The sequence below is a fragment of the Pezoporus flaviventris genome, unplaced genomic scaffold (assembly GCF_033815535.1).
Source record: "Pezoporus flaviventris isolate CSIRO_AGI_PZ_B2104156 unplaced genomic scaffold, CSIRO_AGI_Pfla_v1 ptg000255l, whole genome shotgun sequence".
NCBI classification, from domain to species: Eukaryota; Metazoa; Chordata; class Aves; order Psittaciformes; family Psittacidae; genus Pezoporus; species Pezoporus flaviventris.
In genome coordinates this window covers 74,436-96,703 of record NW_026892802.1, presented here as the reverse complement: position 1 = coordinate 96,703, position 22,268 = coordinate 74,436, and the positions used below count along the sequence as shown (strand labels likewise).

The window sequence follows — 22,268 nt, the reverse complement described above, 5'->3', positions numbered from 1 at the left end:
CTGCTCGCTATGTACACGTCTCCTTGCCGCTGCCTGGGCTCCCTAGTTCTCAGGGCTCGCGTTCTGCCTGGCCCGGATGAAGGCCATGCCGTGGGTACGGAAATGGGTCTTGAGGTTGAGCTGGCTGTCGAAGCAGCGCCCGCACACCTTGCACGAGAGCTTCCCATCGCCCGCGTGCGGCGCTCCTCCTTCCAGCGGGCTCCGGGGCCCCGGCTCCTCCAGCTCGCCCGCTCCCTTCTTCTTCTTGTGGGTGATGAAGCGGTGGCGGTTGAGGGAGACCTGGGAGGTGAAGCAGAGCCCGCACTCGCGGCACTGGTGGGAGCTCTCGTCAGTCCGGTGCTGAGGGATGTGCTCCTGGAAGTCGGCGGAGCTGCTGGCCAGGTACCCGCACTTGCGGCACCGCAACGGGGCCCTGCGGTCGCCCTTGGAGCTTTTGGAGGGAGGGGTGGTGCTGTCGGGCTCCTCGCTGCAGGAATCGCCTTCATCCGACGACAGCTTCCGCTTCCGACCGGACGCCTGCGGGAAGGGGGCACGGAAGCTGTAACGGGGTGGGGGGCAACTCGAGCAGCTCCTGCCCTAACCCAACCCGCTCCGGGGTTTCCAAGGGGGATTTGCTTGGGTAAAGGCCAAAGGGGTCCTTCCTGCCCCACACCGGGAGCGGTGCCCCAAGGGGCTCCCGCAGCAGCCTCAGAGTTGCCCCTCGCACCGGGGCAGCTCCTGAGCCAGCTCGAAGGCAGCTGGGATGCGTCTGCGTTCCCTTCCCTGCAGGCAGGGAGAGGCTGGGCTGGCCAAGCTCAGCCCCCAGCGCGCCGGCAGGAGCTCAGCTGTGCCCAGGCAGGAGCAGGGCCTCGCAGTGGGAGGGAGCTGCCAGCCCCAAGCACCGCAGGACACGGCGAGGGAAGCACAAACCAGGATCGGGGCTCACGGAGATGCCCAAAACCTCCGCAAGGCCCCAGCCCTCTGCAAACACCCCTAACACGGGACCGCAGGGACCTCGTACCTGCATGGGGCCGGTCCCTATGCGGGCGATAACAACCTCCTGGCTCTTGGTCTGGTCGGTCACCTTGATCCCGTGTCGCACCTGGATGTGCTTCTCCAGGATGAGCCGGCTGCTGAAGGTCCTTTTGCCCTCTGTGCAGTACCTGCAGGGCCAGAGCGAGGAGGCAATGAAGTGATGCTCTGCAGCGAGGAGCCGAGCCCCAGGCTTGCTCCAGCACAACCGGGCAGCCACCGAGGCCTGGCTCCGGCATCCGGACCCCCAGCACTACTCAACCCCCATCGTGCTTCATTCATCCGTAGCTTTCTGCACCCCAGCCCGGCTCGAGCGGGGAGCACCAAATCCACCCCTCTCCAAGCAGAGCCCTCCCGTCGGGTACCGGCAGGGATAGACGCGCTTGATCCCTTCGTGGTTCACTCGCACGTGTCTCCGGAGGCTGGGAGCGGAGCAGAAGGAGCGCTCGCAGAGGTGGCACGGGAACTTCTTCACCGACTGCAAGAGACAAAGAGGCAGGGGGTGTCCAGCGCGGGGGGCCCGGAGCAGCGTTCCCATGGGAGAAGCCGGATGTGGGAACTTGGTGCTGCCTCCCGCTCACTGCTCCGTGCCCGTCCCAGCGCTGCGCACCTGCGTAACAAGTACCTGGGTTCTGCTCCCCAAAACCCAGCCCTGACTGCGTCCCTATTGGGGTGACGGGCACACTGTGCCCTGGGGTCCCGCCGCGCTGCTCTGCGCTCTCAGCAGCCCCTGCCCACGTTCCCGAAGGGCTCAGCAAAGCCGGAAGCAGAGCCCAGGTTTCCTCCTCACCTTGCCGTGGTCCTTCTTCATGTGGGAGACGTACTCATCGCGCTCGGGGAACCAGGAGTGGCAGACGCCGCACGTCCAGCCGCTGCCTTTGGACTTGTTGACCGTCTTGCGCTGGAAGCGGCTCCGCTTGGTCTTGCGCAGCTCCGGGGAGCTTGGGGGCTCGTCCTCCTCCGTGGAGGACGACGACGACTCCGAGATCTTGGACACGGGCGTTTCCAGAGGCTCCTGCTTCGGCGTCAGCAGGATGGCCGCCTTCTTTGCCAGGTCTTCCTTGGGCTTCTGGGGCTGGTGGGTGTTCTGGAAAGGAAAGGGCTCGGCAGCCGTTTGGGGTTGGGATTTCCTCCCCCCAACCCCTTCCCCAGCACTGCAGTGGGCTAAGAAGGAGCCCTCAGCCAGGCCCCATCCTGCACAGACGGGCTCATCTCAGGCTTGGGGGGACAAATGGAACCAGGTGTCAGGGTCCTGCTGCACCAGTGATGCGCTGGGAGCCCTCACCCAGCCCCGGTGAAGGAGAGCTCTCCTGGAACACGCGTTGTTACCTTAAGGTGCTCCAGCATGGTGCGCTTCTGGGCGAAGAGCAGCGGGCAGTCCGGGCACTTGAAGACGCTGACCCGCTGGTTAAGGAGATGCTGGTCGAAGTGGGAGGAGAGCAGGGGCTTGTGGGTGAAAACCGTGTCGCACATCGCACACTTGTAAATCATTCTGTGGGGAGGGGGGAAAAAAAACACTGCTGGCACAGCCCGGGCTCGCAGCAGGAGGAGCAAGAGGGTGGAAAGCAGCCCTGGGAGCAGCCTGACCCACGCCAAGGGATGGGAAAGTGAAAAGGAGACAGATGCAGCTCCCCCATCCTGGTGCTGAGCTCTTCCCCAATGCGCCCCCCAACCCAGGATGCTCCCACTTCTTGTAACCATGGAATCCTTTAGGTCAGAAAACATGGAATCCAGCCATGAAGGCAGCACTGCCACTAAAACCATGCCGCTAAGTGCCACATCTACCCATCCTTTAAATGCTTCCAGGGAGGGGACTCAAGGGCTTCCCTGGGAGCCCTGTTCCAGTGCTTGACGGCCCTGCTGGTGGAGGCATTTTCCCTAATAGCCCATCTAAACCTGCCCCCATCCTATGGCTTGTTAGGGGTGATCTCAGGGAGCACTTACTTGGACTGCTGGTTGCCGAAGCCAGGGTGCTGCGTGTAGACGTGCGCGTGGGCGCTGGGGGCGGACTTGAACGCCATGGGGCAGATGGGGCACTTGTGGAACACCTCGCAGTGGGAGGTCTGGATGTGGGATTTGATGGAGTTGACCCCACCGAAGACCACGGCGCAGCTGGGGCACCTGCAGAGAGGAGGAGCCGCGCTGCAGAGGCTGCCACACACCAAGGGCCAACAGCAGAGAGACACGGGAGCACCGGGGCCCACGCCTGCTCCTTGTCCAAGCCTTAGGACTCGGGATGAGGCCCTGCCCCAAAGGACAGCAGAATCCAAACCAGTTCTGGGCTCTGGGGAAATTCCAGTTAGGAGCAACCAGTGCTCACCACTGGGGGGACCTGATGCTGCCAGCCATGAGGTGAAACGATGGCCAGCAGGCCCCAGGAAGAGGGAAATTCCCCCCCCGTGTTAAAGGGGTGAGAGACAGGGAAGGGGTAAAGCAAAAGGTTCATAGAACCAGGGAATGGTTTGGGTTGGAAAGGACCTTGAGATCATCCCAGTTCCAACCCCCTGCCATGGGCAGGGACACCTCCCACTAAACCATGGCACCCACGGCTCTGTCCAACCCGGCCTCGAGCACCGCCAGGGACGGAGCATTCCCGACCTCCCCGGGCACCCTCAGCCTTGCACCCAGCACCGGTGGGGATAAGGGAAGTGGGTGCTCCCCCCGGCCGTGGCCCTACCTGTAGCCCACTCTGCGGGAGAAGTGCAGGCAGGCGTCCTTGAGGTGCGCCTCGAAGTTGGCCAGCAGGAAGTTCCCCCCGCACTCGGGGCAGACGTGGGGCGGGCGGCTCTTGTGGATGCGCTGGTGGGCGCTGAAGCTGCAGCGGTTGGACATGATCATGGGGCACGTGGTGCAAACCTGGCGGGGGAAGAGCAGCCAGAGGGTCACAAACCCTGCGGGTTGGAGGGGGAACAACCTGCAACACCCACAGCAGCCCCGAGCCGTGCGCGGCCACGGGGGAGAGGTGCCGGGACTCTGCAGGGCACGCGTTAGGAGATGCTGTGCTCTCCTGCTATTCCTGATGTCCCTAACAGCATTCCTAATGCTTTGCTCCTACATTTTAGGAGATCCTTTGCTTTCCCACTATTCCTAACAGTATTCCTAATGCTTTGCTCCTACGTTTTAGGAGATCCTTTGCTTTCCCACTATTCCTAACAGTATTCCTAATGCTTTGCTCCTACGTTTTAGGAGATACTTTGCTTTCCTGCTATTCTTGCTATTCCTAACAGTATTCCTAATATTTTTCTCCTACATTTTAGGAGATACTTTGCTTTCCTGCTATTCCTGATATCCCTAACAGTATTCCTAATGCTTTGCTCCTACATTTTTGGGGATGCTGTGCTCTCCTGCTATTCCTGATATCCCTAACAGTATTCCTAATGCTTTGCGCCTGCATTTTAGAAGATCCTTTGCTTTCCCACTATTCCTAACAGTATTCCTAATGCTTTGCTCCTACATTTTAGGAGATACTTTGCTTTCCTGCTATTCCTGATGTCCCTAACAGTATTCCTAACACTTTGCTCCTACATTTTAGGAGATCCTTTGCTTTCCCACTATTCCTAACAGTATTCCTAACACTTTGCTCCTACATTTTAGGAGATACTTTGCTTTCCTGATATTCCTGATATCCCTAACAGTATTCCTAATGCTTTGCTCCTGCATTTTAGGAGATCCTTTGCTTTTCCACTATTTCTAACAGTATTCCTAACACTTTGCTCCTACATTTTAGGAGATACTTTGCTTTCCTGCTATTCCTGATATCCCTATCAGCATTCCTAATGCTTTGCTCCTACATTTTAGGGGATGCTGTGCTCTCCTGCTATTCCTGATATCCCTAACAGTATTCCTAATGCTTTGCTCCTGCATTTTAGGAGATCCTTTGCTTTTCCACTATTCCTAACAGTATTCCTAACACTTTGCTCCTACATTTTAGGAAATACTTTGCTTTCCTGCTATTCCTGGTATCCCTATCAGTATTCCTAACACTTTGCTCCTACATTTTAGGAGATACTTTGCTTTCCTGCTACTCCTGGTATCCCTATCAGTATTCCTAATGCTTTGCTCCTACATTTCAGGGGATGCTGTGCTCTCCTGCTATTCCTGATGTCCCTAACAGTATTCCTAATGCTTTGCTCCTACATTTTAGGAGATACTTTGCTTTCCTGCTATTCCTGGTATCCCTATCAGCATCCCTAATGCTTTGCTCCTGCATTTTAGGAGCTCCTGTGCTAGCTGGGTACTGGCTGAGGGTGTTCCACAACCCTTTTCATCACAGGGGTCCCAGACACAGCGTGCGCCAAGGGTCAGGCAGGGACCCAGCACGGGACTTTCACCGCTACATTCCCAGCAGCTGCCAGACCCAGCCTGAAACTGCTTCAACCCCACACCAGGATACGGCCACGGGGCTCTCAATGGGAGAAGCTGGCAAGGACTTGAGGGGATGAGCTTCCAATAGGAGCTGCCCTGAGAGATGGGGTAAGGAGGTGGGGTGAGGAGAGGAGCAGCCCCAGCCACGCGCTGCAGGCTCGCCTCGGGCTCCCCTCGCGGCTGCGACGAGGCCAGGGGCCAGAGCACTGCCAAGAGAGACCCAAGGGTGAATCTGGCAGCAAAGCAACGAGAGGGAACAAGAAACCAGCCAGGTAACAGCAGCCAAAGACAGGCTGAGGAGATGGGGCAGGAACCAGGGTGGGGGGGGATCGGGGAATGAAAGGTGGCAGGTGAGGATTATGGAGATTTATGGCTTCAGCCTCCCCATCCCTCCCTGTGCTGAGGAAGCCTCTGGGTCTTTTGGTTTGCTGGAGAAGGGAACAGATCCTGGTTTTAGTCGGTGTGGGTGCAGGGAGGAGGCCATCTGCTGGGTACAGGGACAGAGCTGCTCTGGCTAAGGGGAGCCTGGGAAGAGCTTTTGCCTTGACAGCAACTTCACACTGAATTGCCTGGCTCAAGCTCCATCCCCTCCAAGGCTACGAGAGGGAATGGGAGGAAGAAATCCTCCCCTGTTAAAGGCAAGGTCCTTGGGACAATCATACAAGCACGTGAATCTCAGGGCTCCCGATGACCTTCAGACAGAAAGCAGCCCTCCTCTGGAGCAGGGCCCTCATATCTGCATTTGAGCAGCGCCATGGCTACAGCAGCAACCTGAGCAGGGTTACCAGGGAACCAGGAGCAAATTCCTTCTGTGCAAAGAAAGCCAAGGGGGCTGAGCCTCTCTGCACAAAGGGAGAGGTGAAGAGACAGGGAGGACAGGGCTCCTCTCCGGACCTGTTTGCCCTCCTTGCCTTTTAAAGGTCACCCCTCGGCGGTGTATTTGCTGGATGCTGCTTGCCTCAACAAACCAGGATGTGTTGGCAGCAGCAGGAAGCACCCAGGATCCCAAGGTTGACCCAGAAACAAGGGGGGGAAAACCCCCCCCAGCACACCCCCTCCTGCTTTCTCCAGGCTCCATTTGTGCTTCAAGCCATCGAAAGAGGAAGCAGCGCCCGCTGCTCTAACATGGCTCTGTCCTGCACTGGGGGCCAGACCGCAGGGCATCAGCACTCGGGGACCTGCTCATCCCTCCCTGCTGCACCCTACTCCTGTACCCCCAGGGCAGGTTTACTGTCAGCCTCCCTGCCCTCCACCCCGTGCCTCCTGGGTTTTCCTTCCTGCATGAGTTTTACATGGAGAGGAATCAGGTGGGCACAGGCAGGGGCTGCCTGCATCACATCTGGAGCCCCCCCCCCCCGTCTGCCCCACATCCCCGGGGATGGGTTGCCGTGGGTCTCACCGCTCTCCCACCCACGTACCGTGCTGCTGCTTGTCCCCGTGGTCACTGCCTGCTGGAAATGCGCGGCCAGCCCGGCTTTGTCTTTGCATTGCTCTTTGCACTCCAGGCACCTGAAGCAGCTGTAGTTGGTCTGCTCTGAGCTGTTGCTCAGAGGCAGGATGGGGAGGTCCTGAGCCCCGTTGGCCGTGGCCAAGGCATCCTGAGCCACACCAGTCACTTTGCTAGCCGGGAAGGAGGTCACTGAGACCAGGGGGGTGATGTCGGGCTGCCCGATCATTTGATCCAGGGCGATGGGCCTCATAACCAGATGGGAGCACTGCATCACCAGGCCCTTGTCCTTGTGCTCGCGGGCGTGCAGCAGCAAACTGCACTTGTTGAAGAAGACGAGGCGCTTGGTGCAGTGGTTGCAGGTGACCTCGATGCGCATGCTGCGCCGGTCGTAGTGGCGAGCCAAGCTCTTCTCTAGGGCGAAGGCGTCCCCGCACTCCAGGCAGCGGTAGCCGAAGGGAGGCAGCGCGAGGCTGGCGTCGGCCGGGGGGTTCAGGTTGGGTTTGTACGTTGGCAAGAGGTTTTTACTGTTGAGGATCTTGTTGAAGGCTTCCACGAGGCTGGACTGGCTCCGGGAAATGACCGTGCCTGCAAGGGTAGGGGAAGGCTTCTGCGGCTGCACCATCACCACCGTGGTGCCGTTGACTTTCTGGTTGGCCGTGGTGGTGACGGTGCTGGTCTGCGTCACGGTGCTGACGTTGGTCCTGGTGTCGGCTTTGGGCAGGGTCTGCGGCACCAGGTTGATGATGTTCTTGGCCACGGCCTTACCCGTCTTTGCTGGCAGCACCATGGATTTCTGCTGAGCCACGCTGGCGGCGATCAGCATGGCGCTGCTGGCGTTCTGGATGGTGGAGACGGGCAGGACAGTCCCTTTGAGCTTGGTGCCGTTGCCCAGCTGAACACTGACGATTTTGGGCCCCTCCGTGCTTTTCAAGGGGCTGGAGAGCTCCATTTTGTCCTTGGACACCTCCAGCACTATCCCTTCCTCTTTGTCTGCCGATGCTGAGAAGCTGGCGCCCTCCAGAGAGGTCTCTTGAGAGCTGTGCTCAGGGGGCCCCTTGGTGGAGCCAGGCTCGGAATCTGAGGAGACCCTGGTCACAGTGCGGGTGATGCTGCCACAAGACGTCTTGATGGTTTTAATCCGCACCTTCAGGGGCCGGGAGGAGTTGGAGGAGGGGGAATCGTTGGTGTTGTCTTCTTCCTCCTCCTCCTCTTCCTCAGCACTGGACATGCTCTGCGGGCTTCCCATGGACTTGTCCAGAACTTCGTGCTCTTCCTTGAGGGCAATGCTGTCCAGGTGCTTTGGAGACGGGGGGAGCCTGGGGCTTTGCACCACCGGAGAGGAAGGCTTGAAGAACGGCTCCCGGGGGCTGGCGGGCGAGTGCTTCACTTCAGGAAGGTTGCTGGTGCTGCTGTCCAGGTTTGGGTCAGATCCAGGCCAGGACGTGATGGGAGAATCCTCGGCGGCGTAGCGCACGGTGACTGACTTCAGGTGCTCCAAGGGGCTGTCCCCCAGGGCTGCAGCCAAACCCTTTGGGCTGGCTTCGCGGCCCACATCCTCCGAGTCAGACTCCTCCTTCTTGATGCAGGAGATGGCAGAAGGGGACCCGCTGGCACCCCTGGCCTGGCCGCTTTCAAAGGCCTGCGGGTAAGCCGGGGGCAGGTTCTCCGGGTTCTCCCCCATGGGCTCTTTGCAGTCCAGGGACAGGGTGGGAGATGGGGAGAGGGAGGGCACGGCAAGGGACTTCTCTTTCGCCTTGCACTCCCGGGGTCTGTCGATCAGGTTGGCAGCGTTGTCTTCATTGGGATCGGGGCTAAAATGGGAGAAGATATCCAGGGGCTTGGGGCCTTTCTCCTTCACCCAGCACTCCCCGTTGGAGGAGGCTACAGCTTCCACAGACCTGGAGGGGGGGGACCTGGGCATCTCGGTGGCCCCAAAGCCATTCTGCAGCAAGCGGGAGCCGATGACGTGCCCGTCCTTGCTGCGCCCGTCCAGGGCGTCGAGCTGCTCGGGGCAGACCGTGTTCTTCACGATCACGCTGACAGCGGTGATGTCCGTGTGGGGCAGGACGTGGTCAGGGGGGCCCGGCTCTCCAGGGACTTGCTTGATGTGAGCATCGGCTTCCTCATGGCCAGAATGGATGGCCTCGTTGGTGTCAATGTCAGGAATATCAAAAGCCGCCAGCAGGTCATCGAAATCCGGAGTTTTCATGTCACCCATGGTGAGGAATGGAGCAGGGTCTGCAACAGGACGAGGAGAGGAGCGTTAGCACCGTGGCCCGAAGCCGGCAGAGGCACGGGTGGGAACTTGCTGCTCCTGAGACCCACGCTAAGCACCAGACCCCTTTGCTGCCTTCCCCCCCCCCGGCACCCAGCCTCGCGCCCCCTCAGGCCCACTTCTGGGCCTTTCTCCCTTTGCTTCTGTGCAACGCTTTGATCCCAGTTACAAGGACCCCAGCGCCCTGCAAGAGACGCCCAGGACCACGGCATGCAGCGCGGCAAGGGGCTCTGCGGCACGGCGAGAGCAGCCTGCAGCAAAGCAGAGGGGCTGCACACAGCAAACTCTTCCTTACAGAGGCACCCACCATGACGCAGGGACCGTCCTTCCCCCCCCACCAACAGCAGCAAGGCCATTCCAAGGCCACCCCCGCTCACAAGGAAAGGCTCCAGACGGCAACAGGGAGGCTCAGATAAGAGCCCTCAAACACGTGGGCTGTGGAGCAAAGGATGGAGGAAGAGGGGAGGCTGAGAGACGTAGCAACAGGTTTGAAAACATGGCTGCGGCACAGACAAAGGGAATAATGTTCCTCCTGTTGCTGCAGGCTGGCTAAGAAATCCCAGGATTAAGCTGCGGGGCTTAGGCAGCAGAAAGGCTCTGCTTTACAAGGGCAACCAGGCAAAGGAGGCAGGAGGGCAGGGGACGCCCCAGGAGCAGCTGGACACGGCTGGCCAGGGCAGCAGACCTGCACATAGGAAGCCTGCCTGTACCCTGCACAGCCACGACCAGGCTTGGGGTGGAAAGGACCTTAAGAGCAGCCAGTTCCAACCCCCTGCCATGAGCAGGGGCACCTCCCACTAAACCAGGGCAGGGAAGGCTCTGTCCAACCTGGCCTTGAACACCTGCAGCACAAGCACCTGGTGACAGAGCAGTGTGGAGGCTGAACGGTCCGGAACCAGCCTTGGCACTGCTCTCACGGGTGGTTTGGGCTGTTTGTACCCTGCAAACCCCTCTCCGGCTCAGCAGGGCTGTACAGACCCTGCTGCTTTTCCCCACGGCCGGCTCGGGAAGGAGGCTTAGCTTAGCTTAACCCTCACCCTCGGTCACCCCAAAGGGATCGCCCTGGGTGCAGCGGGGGGTCTGTGGGGCACGGAGCAGAGCTGCCCCACAGCGACCCTGACATTGAAAATGCACGGGGGTGACTCTGTGCCCACATGGCTCCTGCCCAAGGGGGGGTGGTCTGCTGGCACTTCAGCCTCCGCTGAAGCCAAAGACGGCCCGGAAAAGGCAAGATGGGGCAGGCAGCCCTTGCCTGCGCAAGCACGCGGCGTTTGCCATCAAACCAAAGCACCGGCACACAAGCAAAGGCCGCGCTCCGAGCACCACCACGGTCAGGTTTGTGCCCTTCACAAGAGCAGGAGCAAGAGGCAGGGCTGGGGCTGCTGCCCTCCCCAGCCCCGCAAAGGCAATGAAACCCCACCAGCTTTGCAGGAAGGAGCAGGAGGAAGCGGAGGTTCCACGCGCCAGGCCTGGGTCCTCGGTGGGAGCAGTGGGTCAGGACAGGAGGGGACCGCTCCGCTCGGGCAGAAGAGGCCAAACGAGGGGAAGGACAGCAGGCCCACTGCAAGCAGTTGCTATATTTAAAAGGTGCTTTTCCTGTTCCCCTTCCTGCGCCCGGCAGGGCCGCACTGCGCCGGAGCCACCTCCCAAAGCCTGCCTCTGCGCTAGGGTTAGGGTGGCTTTGGGCTTCGCCTCCCGCGGGCAGGGATCCTGGGCCCAAAGGCAGCGGGAACGGCCCCGCTCCAGCCCCACGGATGGGCTCCGGGGGCACCGAGGGAATGCTGTGACAGAGCCTGTCCCAGCGCCCGCCCGCGGCACCAAAGAGCCGTGGGTCCAAGCGAGGCCCTGCCATGGGTACCTGCAGAAGAGGGGGGGGATGAGGAGCAGCTCCCCTGGCCTCTCGTCTCCTCCCGGAGCCCTTCTGGAGCTGATCCCCTGCTGAAAAGCTCCTTTAGCGCAGAGGCATCCCCGGTGAGAACAACTGTTTGCAATGAGCACCGGGGTCACGCAGTCTGGCCCCCGGTGCAGGCCCTGCAGCGGGGAGGATGGGGCCGATTCCCCCAGCAACAAGCTCAGAGCACCTGGCACAGCTTTTCTCCATGTCAGGGCCTCCTCTGGCTCTCCAAATGCTCCATGGCAGGTGGAGAGGAGGAAGGAAAAGCCCCCGGGAGCCCCGCTCTCACAGCGCTCATCTGTGCCCATTCCCCTCTCTCCAGGGGCCGGGCACTTGTCTAAGGATGTGCAATGGGAGCAGAGCACAGAGACCACGGAGCTGCTGCCTGGATACCATGGGCAAGAGATGGTGTGAGATGAATGCGCAGCTGCCCCTCGATTTGGGGCCAGAAACGTAGCTTGGATGAGTTTTGCCTAAGTCGGTACAAGCAGCAGTGGCTCTGCAGGAGAAAACCACTCCAGGAGACATGGGGTTTGTTTAGACGGGTTAATCCCAGTGTCTTGCTGCACCACACACAGGGCTGCTCCAAAAAGGAGCGTTTCCTGCCAGCAGTTCCTGGAAGCAATGTGCCATGTTGAAGTGCCACAGAACAGTGACATTTTACCATCCAGACCGAAGGAAGGCCAAAAAGCACCCAAGATTTCAGAGATGAGAGGGTTTTAAGAGCTATCAGTAACCTGACAGCAAGCCACGGAGGAACCGCACAGGACTGCTGGCTCAGAAGACACAGGATGCGCTGCTGTCAATCGAATGCTGAACCTGCAAGAGGACTTCTCTCCATCTCCAAGAGCATTTCCCTCTTGAGTGAGATGCGGGAGGTGGGCACCAGCTCACGCTCTGGACACAGCTGGGGTTTAGCCCCTGGTCCCTATGAGGAAACTGAGGCACGGGGTGATGTGAATGCCCTGCACCCAGCCCAGGACCCTCTCCCGTCGCACCAGGACTCAGTCTGTCACCTACCCGGGGTTAGTCTTGCTAATACAAAAGATGGAAGAGGCCGAACCCAGCTCTGCATGAGGTCAGAATGGGAACATGGGTCAGCATTAAGAACACTTCTTGCACATTAGAAATCTTCATTTAATGCCATGTCCGTGGATCCAAAACTCAAATCCGTGGATCCACGGACATGGAATCACATCTCCCTCGAGCCCTCTTCTCCTCCTCGGCGGGGAGGAAGCATTACCTCCTGCTTCCTGGGGTGAAGGAAGCAGGCAACGACAAGCAGCATCGTGGGCAGCAAAGCCCATGCCAGGCCCCAGCACCCCCCCCGATGGGGTTTCTGCAGCAGCACCCGCTGCTCGTGCCCATCCCTGCACTTGTCCCACCCTTCCCATGCAGCGGCTACACCTCAAGCAATGCCCAAAGCCCCCTTCCCCATCCCCAGCCCTGCTCCCACTCCCACCCGCTTGCTCCCTAACGCAGGCCAACCCCACACAGCCCGTTCCGAAGCGCGGCACCGCTCCCCTGCCAGAACACGCGGTTCCTCTCTTCTGCCTCCTCATCCTTTGGGAATCTGCTTATGTGGCGAGCCTCGATCGGGGGCAGCCGCTGTGCCAGGGACCCGAGCCCGGTACTGACCTGACGGGAAGGAGCCTCTGGATGGAGCGGAGAGGGAGGAGAAGAGGGGGCAAGGGACAGGGAAGGGTCTCGGGTTTCACGTGTAGGAGAGGGGGGATATGACAGAAAGGCAGGCTGCTTAAACAAGAACCAGCAACGCACCCTGCTCCCGGCGTGACATCACCGGGTCAGGGCTCAGCAGGGACCGCGGCGCCGGGAGGGGAGCCTTGGAGCTGGGATGAAGAGAGGAAGAAAGGCAGGGACCCCAGAGGCACCCCGGTGCTGCGGCAGCGCTGCAGGCAGGGATGGGACCCCCTGAGGCTGGATACCTGATGCCGGCACCCAGAGCCTCTGGACATGGACACGGGCAGGACACAGGGCTGCAGCGTTTGCATCCTCCCCTCTGCTTGGAACCCAAAGCCAAGCCCTCGCTATGCCCGGAGAGCCCTTTCCAGGGAGCTCTGGGGCAGAGAAGGGTCCGTGTTTGCTTGCAAGCAGCAGCCCCTGAGGGGAGCAAGAAAACCTCTGCTTCACCACTCCTTCGGCCCAAGGACGCTGTGCACCTTCGTAATGCATCAATAACCACGCGGGAGAGAGGTTAAAGAGAGCAGGTATCATCTGCTGCGGGAGGGCAGACCATCATTGCAGCCCACGGACTAAGGCAAAAGGTGCAGAGCCTTCAGTTTTAGGGTTCCTCCAGATCTCACAAAGAAGGAAAGGTCAAAGCAGAAGCATCCAGAGCCCTGAACTGACTGCTCCCCCCTTTCCTTCACCTTAAGAGGGCCACTGAAGCTTCAACAGCTTGGTTAGCACCAGGCATTGAGGGGATAAGCTCAGGACAAAGCAAGGCAGCGTCGGGGGAGTTTCATAAGCCCTCGTCTCCATGCCAAATCCCCCAAGCTCCTCCTGCTCCGAGGCAAGTACCCACTGGAGCCCTGAGCTTCCTGGCTTTGGGAGCTCAGGCTCCCTTCCTCCAGCAGGGAAGCTGCTGCCTGCAGCCCCATGTCCACTGAGAGCTAAGGCAAACCCCTCTGCGAGGCGTGGGGCTCAGAGCACACACAACAGAGACCCATGGGGTGGGGGGGGGGGGGTGAAGACCGCTTATCCCCAGCTCAGAAACCCCGAGCTAACCGAAGGCACCCAAGAGGGCGAGCAGCAGAGCAGGACCGGGCGCCCCAGGCCCATCCACGTCACCTGCATCAGCTGGATCGGGAGAGCTGCAAACCCATTCCTCGCTCAGGAGCAAACTTCAGCCTCATTTCCTGCCTCCTCCAGCTGCTTCCCAGGGTTACTGCTAGCCAGCAGCATTGGCTTTCCACCTCCCATCACCAGCTCTGGTGATTTAGGGCAGGGATGCTTGCTCCAGGCTTTCCAAGAGAGCTCGCAGCTCCTGCTCCAGCCCAAACAAGGACAGCATCACCCCGCGCACGCTCCAAGGGGAAGGGAAGCTGGGGGCTTGAGCACAGCAAAGTGCAAAATGCAGCTGGGCCAACATCCAGGCCCTGGGCACCTCCGGGGCCAAAGTCTGCCCCGAGCAACACCCTGGTGCTCAGCGTGTGGCAGCCTCCCCTCTGAGCCTCCTCTGCCCCCGTCCCTGCTGCAGGGAAGGGCTCATCTGCTTTCAAGGCACAGCCACGGCCTTGAGCCAGGGACTGCGCACACTGGGGGGGTGTGGGGGTGCTTTGGGACACCCAAAGTGGCTTTCACAGCACCCCTGTGCCCTTCCAGCCACAAAGCCTGGAGCCCTGAGCTGCCGTGGCTGCAGGGCGTCAGGGCAAGAGGAGACACAACCATGACGTGATGCTGGCAGAGGCTGCTCCAGCGCCTCAGGCTATTTTTTGCCCGTCATTTACTGGATGATACCCACAGTAGGAGCTGCTGTGGGCGAGGAGCTGATCACCTGCCTCACCACGGCCGGTCCTACAGAGCAGCTCGGGGCCCTGCCTCCTGGCATGGCCCACCTCAAGGCCAAGGGGACAAAAGGGCTGGTGTGTACCCCAGCACGCCTGGACACACATCCCCAGCAGCTGCTCTGGAGATGGGAAGGAACGGGCCCAGCAGTATTGGTGCTGAGGGAAGCAGCAAGGCACAGGGTTAGGACATTGGACAGCCGATGCCCACAGCCCACGTGCTGCCTGCTCCCTTCTGATCTCCCCGCTACCTCCGGCCACACAAATCCAGCTCCAGGTGGAATAAAACACCCCCTCTCCTCACAGCCTGCTCCTCCACCTTCCCCGAGCTCAGGGCTTAGCTGCTCTGCCCCTCTCGGATCAGGACGGTCTCCTGGGGCTCCCTGCAGCACGTCAGGAGGTGGCACGGTGGATGCTCAGCGCTCCCACCCAGGCCAGCCACGGGCTCCCTGGCAGATGGGGAGAGAACGGTCACGTTAAGGTGCTCCATGGGTTTAATGCCTCATTTCCCCCTGCTCTGGGGGGAGCCAAACTCCCCAGAACTGACCAGGAAAACTCCGCTGCGTTGCCCCAAGTGGAGCCTGCGCCCTGCTGCTGCCGTGCCTTGGAAAGGGCTCTCTCTGCCCTTCCTTCTCCCTTTCTCTTTCACTTCTCTTCCAGCACAGGAAAGGGCTCTCTGGGGGTACCAGGCTGACAAATAACTCCCCTGCCAGGGCCTGGATGGGCCATTTGAAACCCTCAGCATTGTTTTCCCTGCTCCAGGCGGCGGCAGGGGATTAAACCTCCAGCCATTATGCGCCTGTTTTGTGCTCCATTGTGCTGCCCTCAGCCGTCCCTCTGCATTACCATCTAAACAGGTCACACTTCCAGCCCAGCGCCGGCTCCAGCCAGGGGCCTCCTTCCTCCCCGCTGTGCCTTCCTCCCCGCGAGCCCCCGGCCTCGCCCTGGAGCCTTCAGGTCAGGCTGGAGCCGAGGTTTTCTGCCATCCATAGCCTGCGCTGCTGCAGTGCCTGTGCCCTCCAGGAGCGCGGCAGCAGCGGGATCCCTTCCCGAAGGGCTCGGGCAGACCCTTCCCAGCCTTGTTTGGGAACAAGCACGTCCGTGCTCGCTGCTGAGGGCTGCAGAGAAGCCCCAGAGCCACAAACGCCTTGGCCGGAGGCAGCAGCAGCAGCACCGTGGCCAGGACATCACCTGAAACCCCTTCCTGGCTCCATTTCCTACGGGAGAGCAAGCAGGCAGGGGGCTGGGGATGCTGTGAGAGGCAAAGCACACGCTGCCTGCGCAGTGAAACCATCCCGAACACGAGGAGCCGCAGACCCGGAGCCAAGGCCGCCCTTGTGCCCGGCCTGGCCCACGCAGAGACCTTGGGATAAAACCCATGGGAGGGGGAGCAAAGAGCAGCAAAACCCTGCTCCAGGCCAAGAGCCAAGGCCAGCGACTGCAGCAGCGGCGGCTCCTTTGCGCTGTTTCGCTCAGGCAGCATCTATTTCTAGACATAACTGATCTGAGCTGCATCTGTGCAAAAGGGCCCAGGAGCCTCAGCCCAACCACTGCGAACAAGGAGGCGCCTGTGTTCCCCCCCAGCCAACAGAGAGGCTGAGGGACAGGGATCCATGTGCCCCGCAGCTCCCCTGTTGAAACGCTGCCTCCTTCCTATTTCACACCCCCCAATCGACCCCACTTTGATAAGGAACGAAATATCCTGGCCATCGACCCCCCCAGCCAAAGCATCCCCAGCTGCGTCTGCCACTGCCTCCAGTTCCAAGGAGTATGGAGGCTGAGTTACTTGCCGTAGGATGGGTGCCAGCACCCCTTGGGGGTAGCACTTCAAGCATCCCCACATGCTCTGGGCAGAGGCTGGAGCTCCTCACACGCAGAGCTGGGTGAGATGGGCCTGCCTTAGTGCAGGGAAGGAAACAACCTTGCTGGCCAGGCACCTGCAGTCAGAAGACGCTGGCTGCAAAGAGGTTTTTTAGGCCAGATTTGCGATTGCTGCCATTGAAGGAATGCACAACCGTGCTCTCTCTGCTCTGCACACTCCCTCTGTCTGTCTAAGGGGACTTCTTGGGGATTCCTCCCTGCTGCTTGGCTCACACGAATAAAACCACCCCGTACCTCCCTCTGAGGCATCACGGGGAAAGAGAAACAGGAAAGAATAACATTTACAGCGCAATCAACAGCCAGGGCTGGTGTCAGACCCAGAGCTGGTGAGCAGCCCCCACTGAAACTGCTCCAGCTCATTTCTTCTCTCTCAGTAGGCTTTGTGACAGCAACCGAATCCTGAAAAGCCAAGAGTGGCATCCCAAAAGAGCTGTGAAGGAGGGAAGGAGGAGACGGTCTCTCACCACCACGCAGCAGCTTCCCCCTGCCGGGATGCCACCCAATCCAGGCACGAAGGATGCTTCAGCAGGGGACGGAGCAGGGGACTCCCCAGCCCCAGCGAGGAGCCCGGCTGCTCCGCAGGGCCGGCGTGCTCATTCCTATACATCCCATGGAATTAAGTCTCTCCCATCTGCTCCCTTCTGGAGGTACCAAAACAAACAAGTGGTGGACGAGACCCAGACTCCCCCCCACCCCAGTCTGGCCGGCCTGAAAAAATGGAGTTTTTAAGCACTGGCAGCATCTCTGTAGCCACGATGAGCACAGAGCAGCCCCAGTGTCAAGGTGGGGAGGTTGTTGTCCCCAGTCCGACCAGGAGCCACACAGGGGCAGGGACTTGGTGTCCTAGGCACACATTCCATGGCAGAACGACCAGGATCGCCCCACGGGGCCCGCCTCCCCCGGGATCATTTCCACATCGTTAGGAGCACTTCCCAGTTCTCCCCATCCCCGTGTTTTGTGCATTACATTGGGGTTTCCAACGTCAAGTTTGCGACCTCAGCTGGGACGCCTCGCTTATCCCAGAGGAATAAAGAGCGGCTCTGCCAGTGGGATGCCAAAGGGAGGGAACAGAGCTCCCCGTGCCACTGCTGCGCCCTGCTCGTTGCCCGTGTGCTCTGTTCCGAGCACCCCCATGCGTGCCGAGGTACTTGATGGTACAAACAAAGTGGAGCCAGGAGAATAAACCCAGAGACAAACAGGAGTCCTGCGGGATGAGGAGAGCTTTGGGTGCTATGGAGACGACCCTGAGCCACCTCCACGCTGGCACCACCTCTCCAGCAGCTGGAGCCTTGCGTTTCTGCAGCTCCCACTGCTTCACGGCGGTGCCTATGGGGAAGCGGGTGGCCCCTTGCCCAAAGAGCGCTCACACCGGCTCACCCATCCTCTTGCTGCTGCTGCTGCTGCTGCTCGGCAAGGCTTTGGGAAGCACCTCGGCCAGGCCTCCCTCCTCTGCTAATCCCAGCACAGCCACATGTGGGTGACGCAGTTTTTTTCCTCCTCGGGCACTAAAAATACATCCTTTGAGGCAGCTGCTGCACAAACAAGGCTCAGTCCCGACCCCACGGCTCAAAACCCCAGCACGGAGCCTCGCAGCCTTCCCCTTCTCTTTGCATTGCGCTGACTGCAGAAAGGCAATCGCAGCCCGCGAGGGCTGCCCGGTACCCGATGAGATGCAGGCACCAGCAGCGAGGGATGAGGCAACTTTACGGGGGCTCTGCGGGTGCTCTCCCTGCCCTTGCCCCCCTCCTCCTCCCCGGGGCCACCGCGGACGCAGAGCCCCCCCCGAACCTCACCTGACCCCTCGGGAAGCGACAGCCCTGAGGGTTTCCCTATGAACCCCCAGCCGCTTCCCTGCAGGAACTCAGCGCGGAGCCAACCCCGCTCCAGGCCGGTGCCTTTCTCCTTTACCTGGAACCACCCCAGGCCACCTCCCCGATCCCCCCCCCCCGCCCCAGCCACCCCTGCAGAGGCAGGGAGCTGACAACGACCCAGGCCGCCCCGGGATCCTCTCCACGCCTCCCGTTCTCTCTTCCTCCCCCGGCCGCAGGCCCATGGGGAGGTTCCCTCCTCCTTAACCCGCTTGGGAGCCACCTCGCCGCTCTTCCCAGGCCCCTGGGGCGCGGTAAAGGCACGGACACGGACACGGCCCCTTCCCAAACCCCATCCTCAGGCTAGCGGAGCCCCCGCCACGGCACAAGGCTGCCCGTGCACAGCGCAGCGTCCCCTCCTCACGCACCCCAGGAGCACGAAAACGGCCCCGGGACCCGAAACAAGGCACAACCGCGTCCGCCAAGGGAATAAGAACGAAGGGGAGGGAAAGGGAGGGAAAGATGGGGACACCCCCTTCAAGCCCCCCAACTCAGCCTCCCCCAGCGCACGGAGGAGGACGGGGCTCAGTCCCGAAGCTGGGCCCAGGCCCTCCGGCCACACACAAGGCCCCATCCCGCCCCTCACTATAGGGGGCACAACCGGGGCTGCTGCTGCCGCCCCAAGCCTGAGGGCACGGATGCGCCCCCCCCCCCATTCCCAACGCTGCCCCCGGTGACCGTGACCGGGCCGCCCCATCCCGCCATGGCCCGACCGGACCGGACCGGACCGGGCCCAACCTCCCCCCCCCCCAACCCTCCAACCACCACCGGACCGGGGCTCCCCCCCCCTCCCCGGTACCTGCGGCTGCGGGCGGGGGGCGGCCGGATCCCGCCCAGGCCCCTCCGCGGCGCCCGCTTCCCCTCAGCCACTTCCTGCTTGGCCCGCGCCCCCCCCCTCCTCCGCCACCGGCCGCTCGCCAGCCTCGCTCCCGCCCCTCGCCGCCCCATTGGCGGAGCCGCCCGCCGCTCGCCGTGGAGCGCATCCCGATTGGCTGCCGCAGTTGTCGCTCTCCCGGGAAGGGAGGGGGGGCGGGGTCACGGCTGCTCGCACTCGCCGTTGGCGGAGCGGAGGTAACTCCGCGGATGGAGCCCGCCCCCTCCCCGCCGGCAGCGCTCATTGGACAGCGCGGCTGCCATTCAAAGCGCGGCCCCCGCCCATGCCGCTTCCTATTGGTGGCTGGCCCAAGTGACGTCCTCGCCGCTCATTGGCTGGAGGATTTGTTCATCAACACAACACGCCCCCTCCCGCTTCTCATTGGCCAGCTGCGGCTGCGCTCCAAGCAGCTATTGGCCACAAGGAACGGCCGCCAGGGCGTGTCCCACATGTTGCTTTCCTATTGGGCCAGAGAGCTGCCGCTCAAGCGCAGGGCCCGCCCCCCCGCCATCCCCATTGGTACGAAGACCTCAACCACCTCCTCCCATTTGCTGCTCAGCCCCTTTGATGACGTCCCCGCCACTCACGCACCTGCTCGCCTCCCCATTGGCCGACCCCACAGAGCCACGCCCCCAACCTTATTGCCCCCCCCCAAGCCCCGCACACCCTCACCGATTGGCTGCCGCTGCTGCCCATCAACCGCCAAGCCCCGCCCCATGGCGTCATGGTAAACATCCCGCGGGAGGGCGCGCAGGGGGCGGGGCTTCCCCGCGCACGTGTTCGGGGCGCGCCCTCCCCACCGAGGCCGGGACAGCGCCGCCCATGGAAGCCTTTATTGCCCCCCCGAGAGCAGAACCCCCCCCCGGCCCCTCACTTCTTCTCCTCCTCCTTCTTGTCCTTGCTTTCCTTGGAGGCCTGCGAGGCCAGCGAGCCCATGGCGTTGCGGATGGCCTCGTTGTTGGGGTCCACGCCCGGCAGGTTCTCCAGCACGCTCTGCAGGAACTCGGGGTCCTGCATCACGTCGTAGTCGTCCTCCTCCTGCGGGGACAGCGAGGAGGGGATGGGCACAGGCCGGGGTCACCTCCTCCTCTTCCTCTCCTCGCGGAGGGAGGGGGACAGGGATAGGATGGGAAGCGCACCTTAGCGGGTTCGGAGGTGTCCATGGCTGTGCTGCTGTCCACTTCCGCTGCCTCCGCCTGGGCAAACTCTGTCGGAGGAGAGGGACAGTGGGGGCAGAGGATTCACTCACCCACAGCCTGCCCACGGCGCAGGGGAGCGAGCCTGGCACCCGGCCCCCAGTGTTCAGGGAGGGCTGGACCCTGCCCAGGTTTGGGGTCCCAGCATCACTTGGGGGCAGGTTGGGCATAGGGGCCGGTGGCTCCGTTCCTGAAGGCACAGGACTCTTCCTTTGGGAATGGGCTCCAGGCACTCACCTGCTCCCTGCAGGGACATCTGCATGGCGTAAGCAATCTGCTCCTCCTCCGTCATGCTGCTGAGGTCGGGCAGCCCGGCCCGGCCAAACTCCTGCTGAGTTATCGTCATCTTCAGCAAAGCATCGTCCGAATCTGCACAGCCAAAGCCCTGCTCAGGAAGCAGCAATGGGGCTGCCCCCCTGGGTCCAGCGCCCCACACAACCCCTGTTCCCACCCACACACGTGGCATCACTGGGGAAGGGGACGGGAGCAGAGCCGCTGAACACACTACCCAGGATACCCAGGACAGGAATGGGGCAGTTGGGAGTTCCAGCAGAGGCAGAGGTGGTTCCTCAGCTCGCTGCAGGTAAACTGCCTCCCTCCGAGGTGCCAGGGGCATAACCCAGCTCCTGCCTCGCACCCCAGCGGCTCTGGGTGCTGCCACACCGCACAGAAGGGCCCTGCCAGGAGCAGAGCTGCATCCCCCACTCAGGCAGCCTTACTGCCACGGGAGCCATCCCCAGGGAACACCCTGCTGGGGTATTCCCGGCCCAGCTCCTTACCATCCCCAGCAGTGGCCGCTATCCCAGCCTCAGCTGCAGAGGCAGCTGCAGCCCTCCTGGCCTCCTCCTCTTGCCGCTGCCTCTGCTCCTCCATGGAGACACGCAGAGCCTGCAGAGACGGGGCCAGGCAATGAGCTGAGGCAGGCAGGGCAGGCTCAGCCCACAGCCGCCCTCCACGTCCCCATCGCTCACCAGCGCCAGCTCCGGGTCTGCACTGGGATCCACTCCAAACTCGAAATCGCTGGCGCCCAGGCCCAGCATGGCACCGCCTTCCCCGGCCAGGATGGGGGAGCTGATGAGGGCATCAGCCAGGCTGGGCCCCGGTGGCACCGTCACCAGGTGGGAGCCGGTGCCATCCTTGCCGTTCAAGGTGTTGATGAAGGCAGTCAGCTTGTCTGTGTTGGCTTCCTAGGGGCGAAGAGGAAGGCTGGGGTTAGAGCTTTGCCTGGACATGGGACTCTCCACTGGGGCAACTGCTGAGGAGATCGAGGCTCAGAGAGCTCTTCATATCCTCCGGTGCCTGAATAAGGGCTCTGGGGCAGGAGGGATTCAAATCCCGCCTTGATCTGGCACAAGGCTCACCTCTTCTCCAAAATTGATGATGTCCACGTTGACCTTCTCTTTCTTCAGACGCTTCGCCAGTTTCACCAGCTGCAGCGAGAAGACACCATGGCATTAGCTTGGATTTTGGCTCTTAGGCACTGCCCTGGGCTCAGCAGTAGCTGGTGCAGCACTGTGGGTTTGACTTTCAGCCTGGGAGCAGCACTGATAACACTGAGGGTTTTACTTGCTGCTCAGTAATGTTGACTCTGACCAAGGACTTTGTGAGTCTCACGCTCTGCCAGGGAGCAGGGGAAGCCAGGAGGAAGCAGAGCCAGGACACCTGACTCGAGGTCAACCCCTCGGCTTTTGGAGTCGGGGATACAGAGGACCCGAGGCCGGCTGTACCCCAACTGAAAAAGAGATCCTGGCAGCCGAGGCTCAGGAAATCCTCAGAGCCCAGCGCGGGCCGCTGTGGTTTGAACCCAGCTAGTAAGTGAGAGCCACGCAGCCGCTCGCTCGCTCCCCACCTTCCTCCACCCTCTCCCGGAGGGATGGGGAGGAGAATGGAAAGACTGTACCTGCCATGGGCTGAGATAAGAACAGCC

At 61.4% G+C, this 22,268-nt stretch overlaps 2 protein-coding genes across 3 annotated transcripts in view; both read right to left on the bottom strand.

The window, feature by feature from the left end:
• Positions 1–9: 9 nt before the first annotated feature.
• Positions 10–19,174, bottom strand: ZNF687 (zinc finger protein 687). Its single transcript, XM_061442874.1, has 9 exons — positions 19,071–19,174; positions 6,795–9,064; positions 3,689–3,867; positions 2,956–3,132; positions 2,341–2,503; positions 1,802–2,098; positions 1,377–1,489; positions 1,001–1,142; positions 10–516 (listed from the first exon to the last, which is right to left on the bottom strand). Exons 2-9 carry the CDS (start codon positions 9,042–9,044, stop codon positions 43–45), a joined length of 3,795 nt encoding a protein of 1,264 aa, XP_061298858.1. The 5' UTR covers positions 9,045–9,064; positions 19,071–19,174; the 3' UTR covers positions 10–42.
• Positions 19,175–19,988: 814 nt separating this feature from the next.
• The window catches only part of LOC133263190 (26S proteasome non-ATPase regulatory subunit 4), a 30,343-nt gene continuing 28,063 nt past the window's right edge, over positions 19,989–22,268 (bottom strand). For both annotated transcript variants that reach the window (XM_061442878.1, XM_061442877.1), the window contains 6 exons: positions 21,703–21,771; positions 21,313–21,528; positions 21,121–21,229; positions 20,579–20,710; positions 20,285–20,352; positions 19,989–20,183 (listed from right to left, as the gene is read on the bottom strand). In XM_061442878.1, the coding sequence (XP_061298862.1) occupies positions 20,016–20,183; positions 20,285–20,352; positions 20,579–20,710; positions 21,121–21,229; positions 21,313–21,528; positions 21,703–21,771 (762 nt within the window). In that variant the 3' untranslated portion in view covers positions 19,989–20,015. The remainder of the gene's footprint in view (positions 20,184–20,284; positions 20,353–20,578; positions 20,711–21,120; positions 21,230–21,312; positions 21,529–21,702; positions 21,772–22,268) is intronic.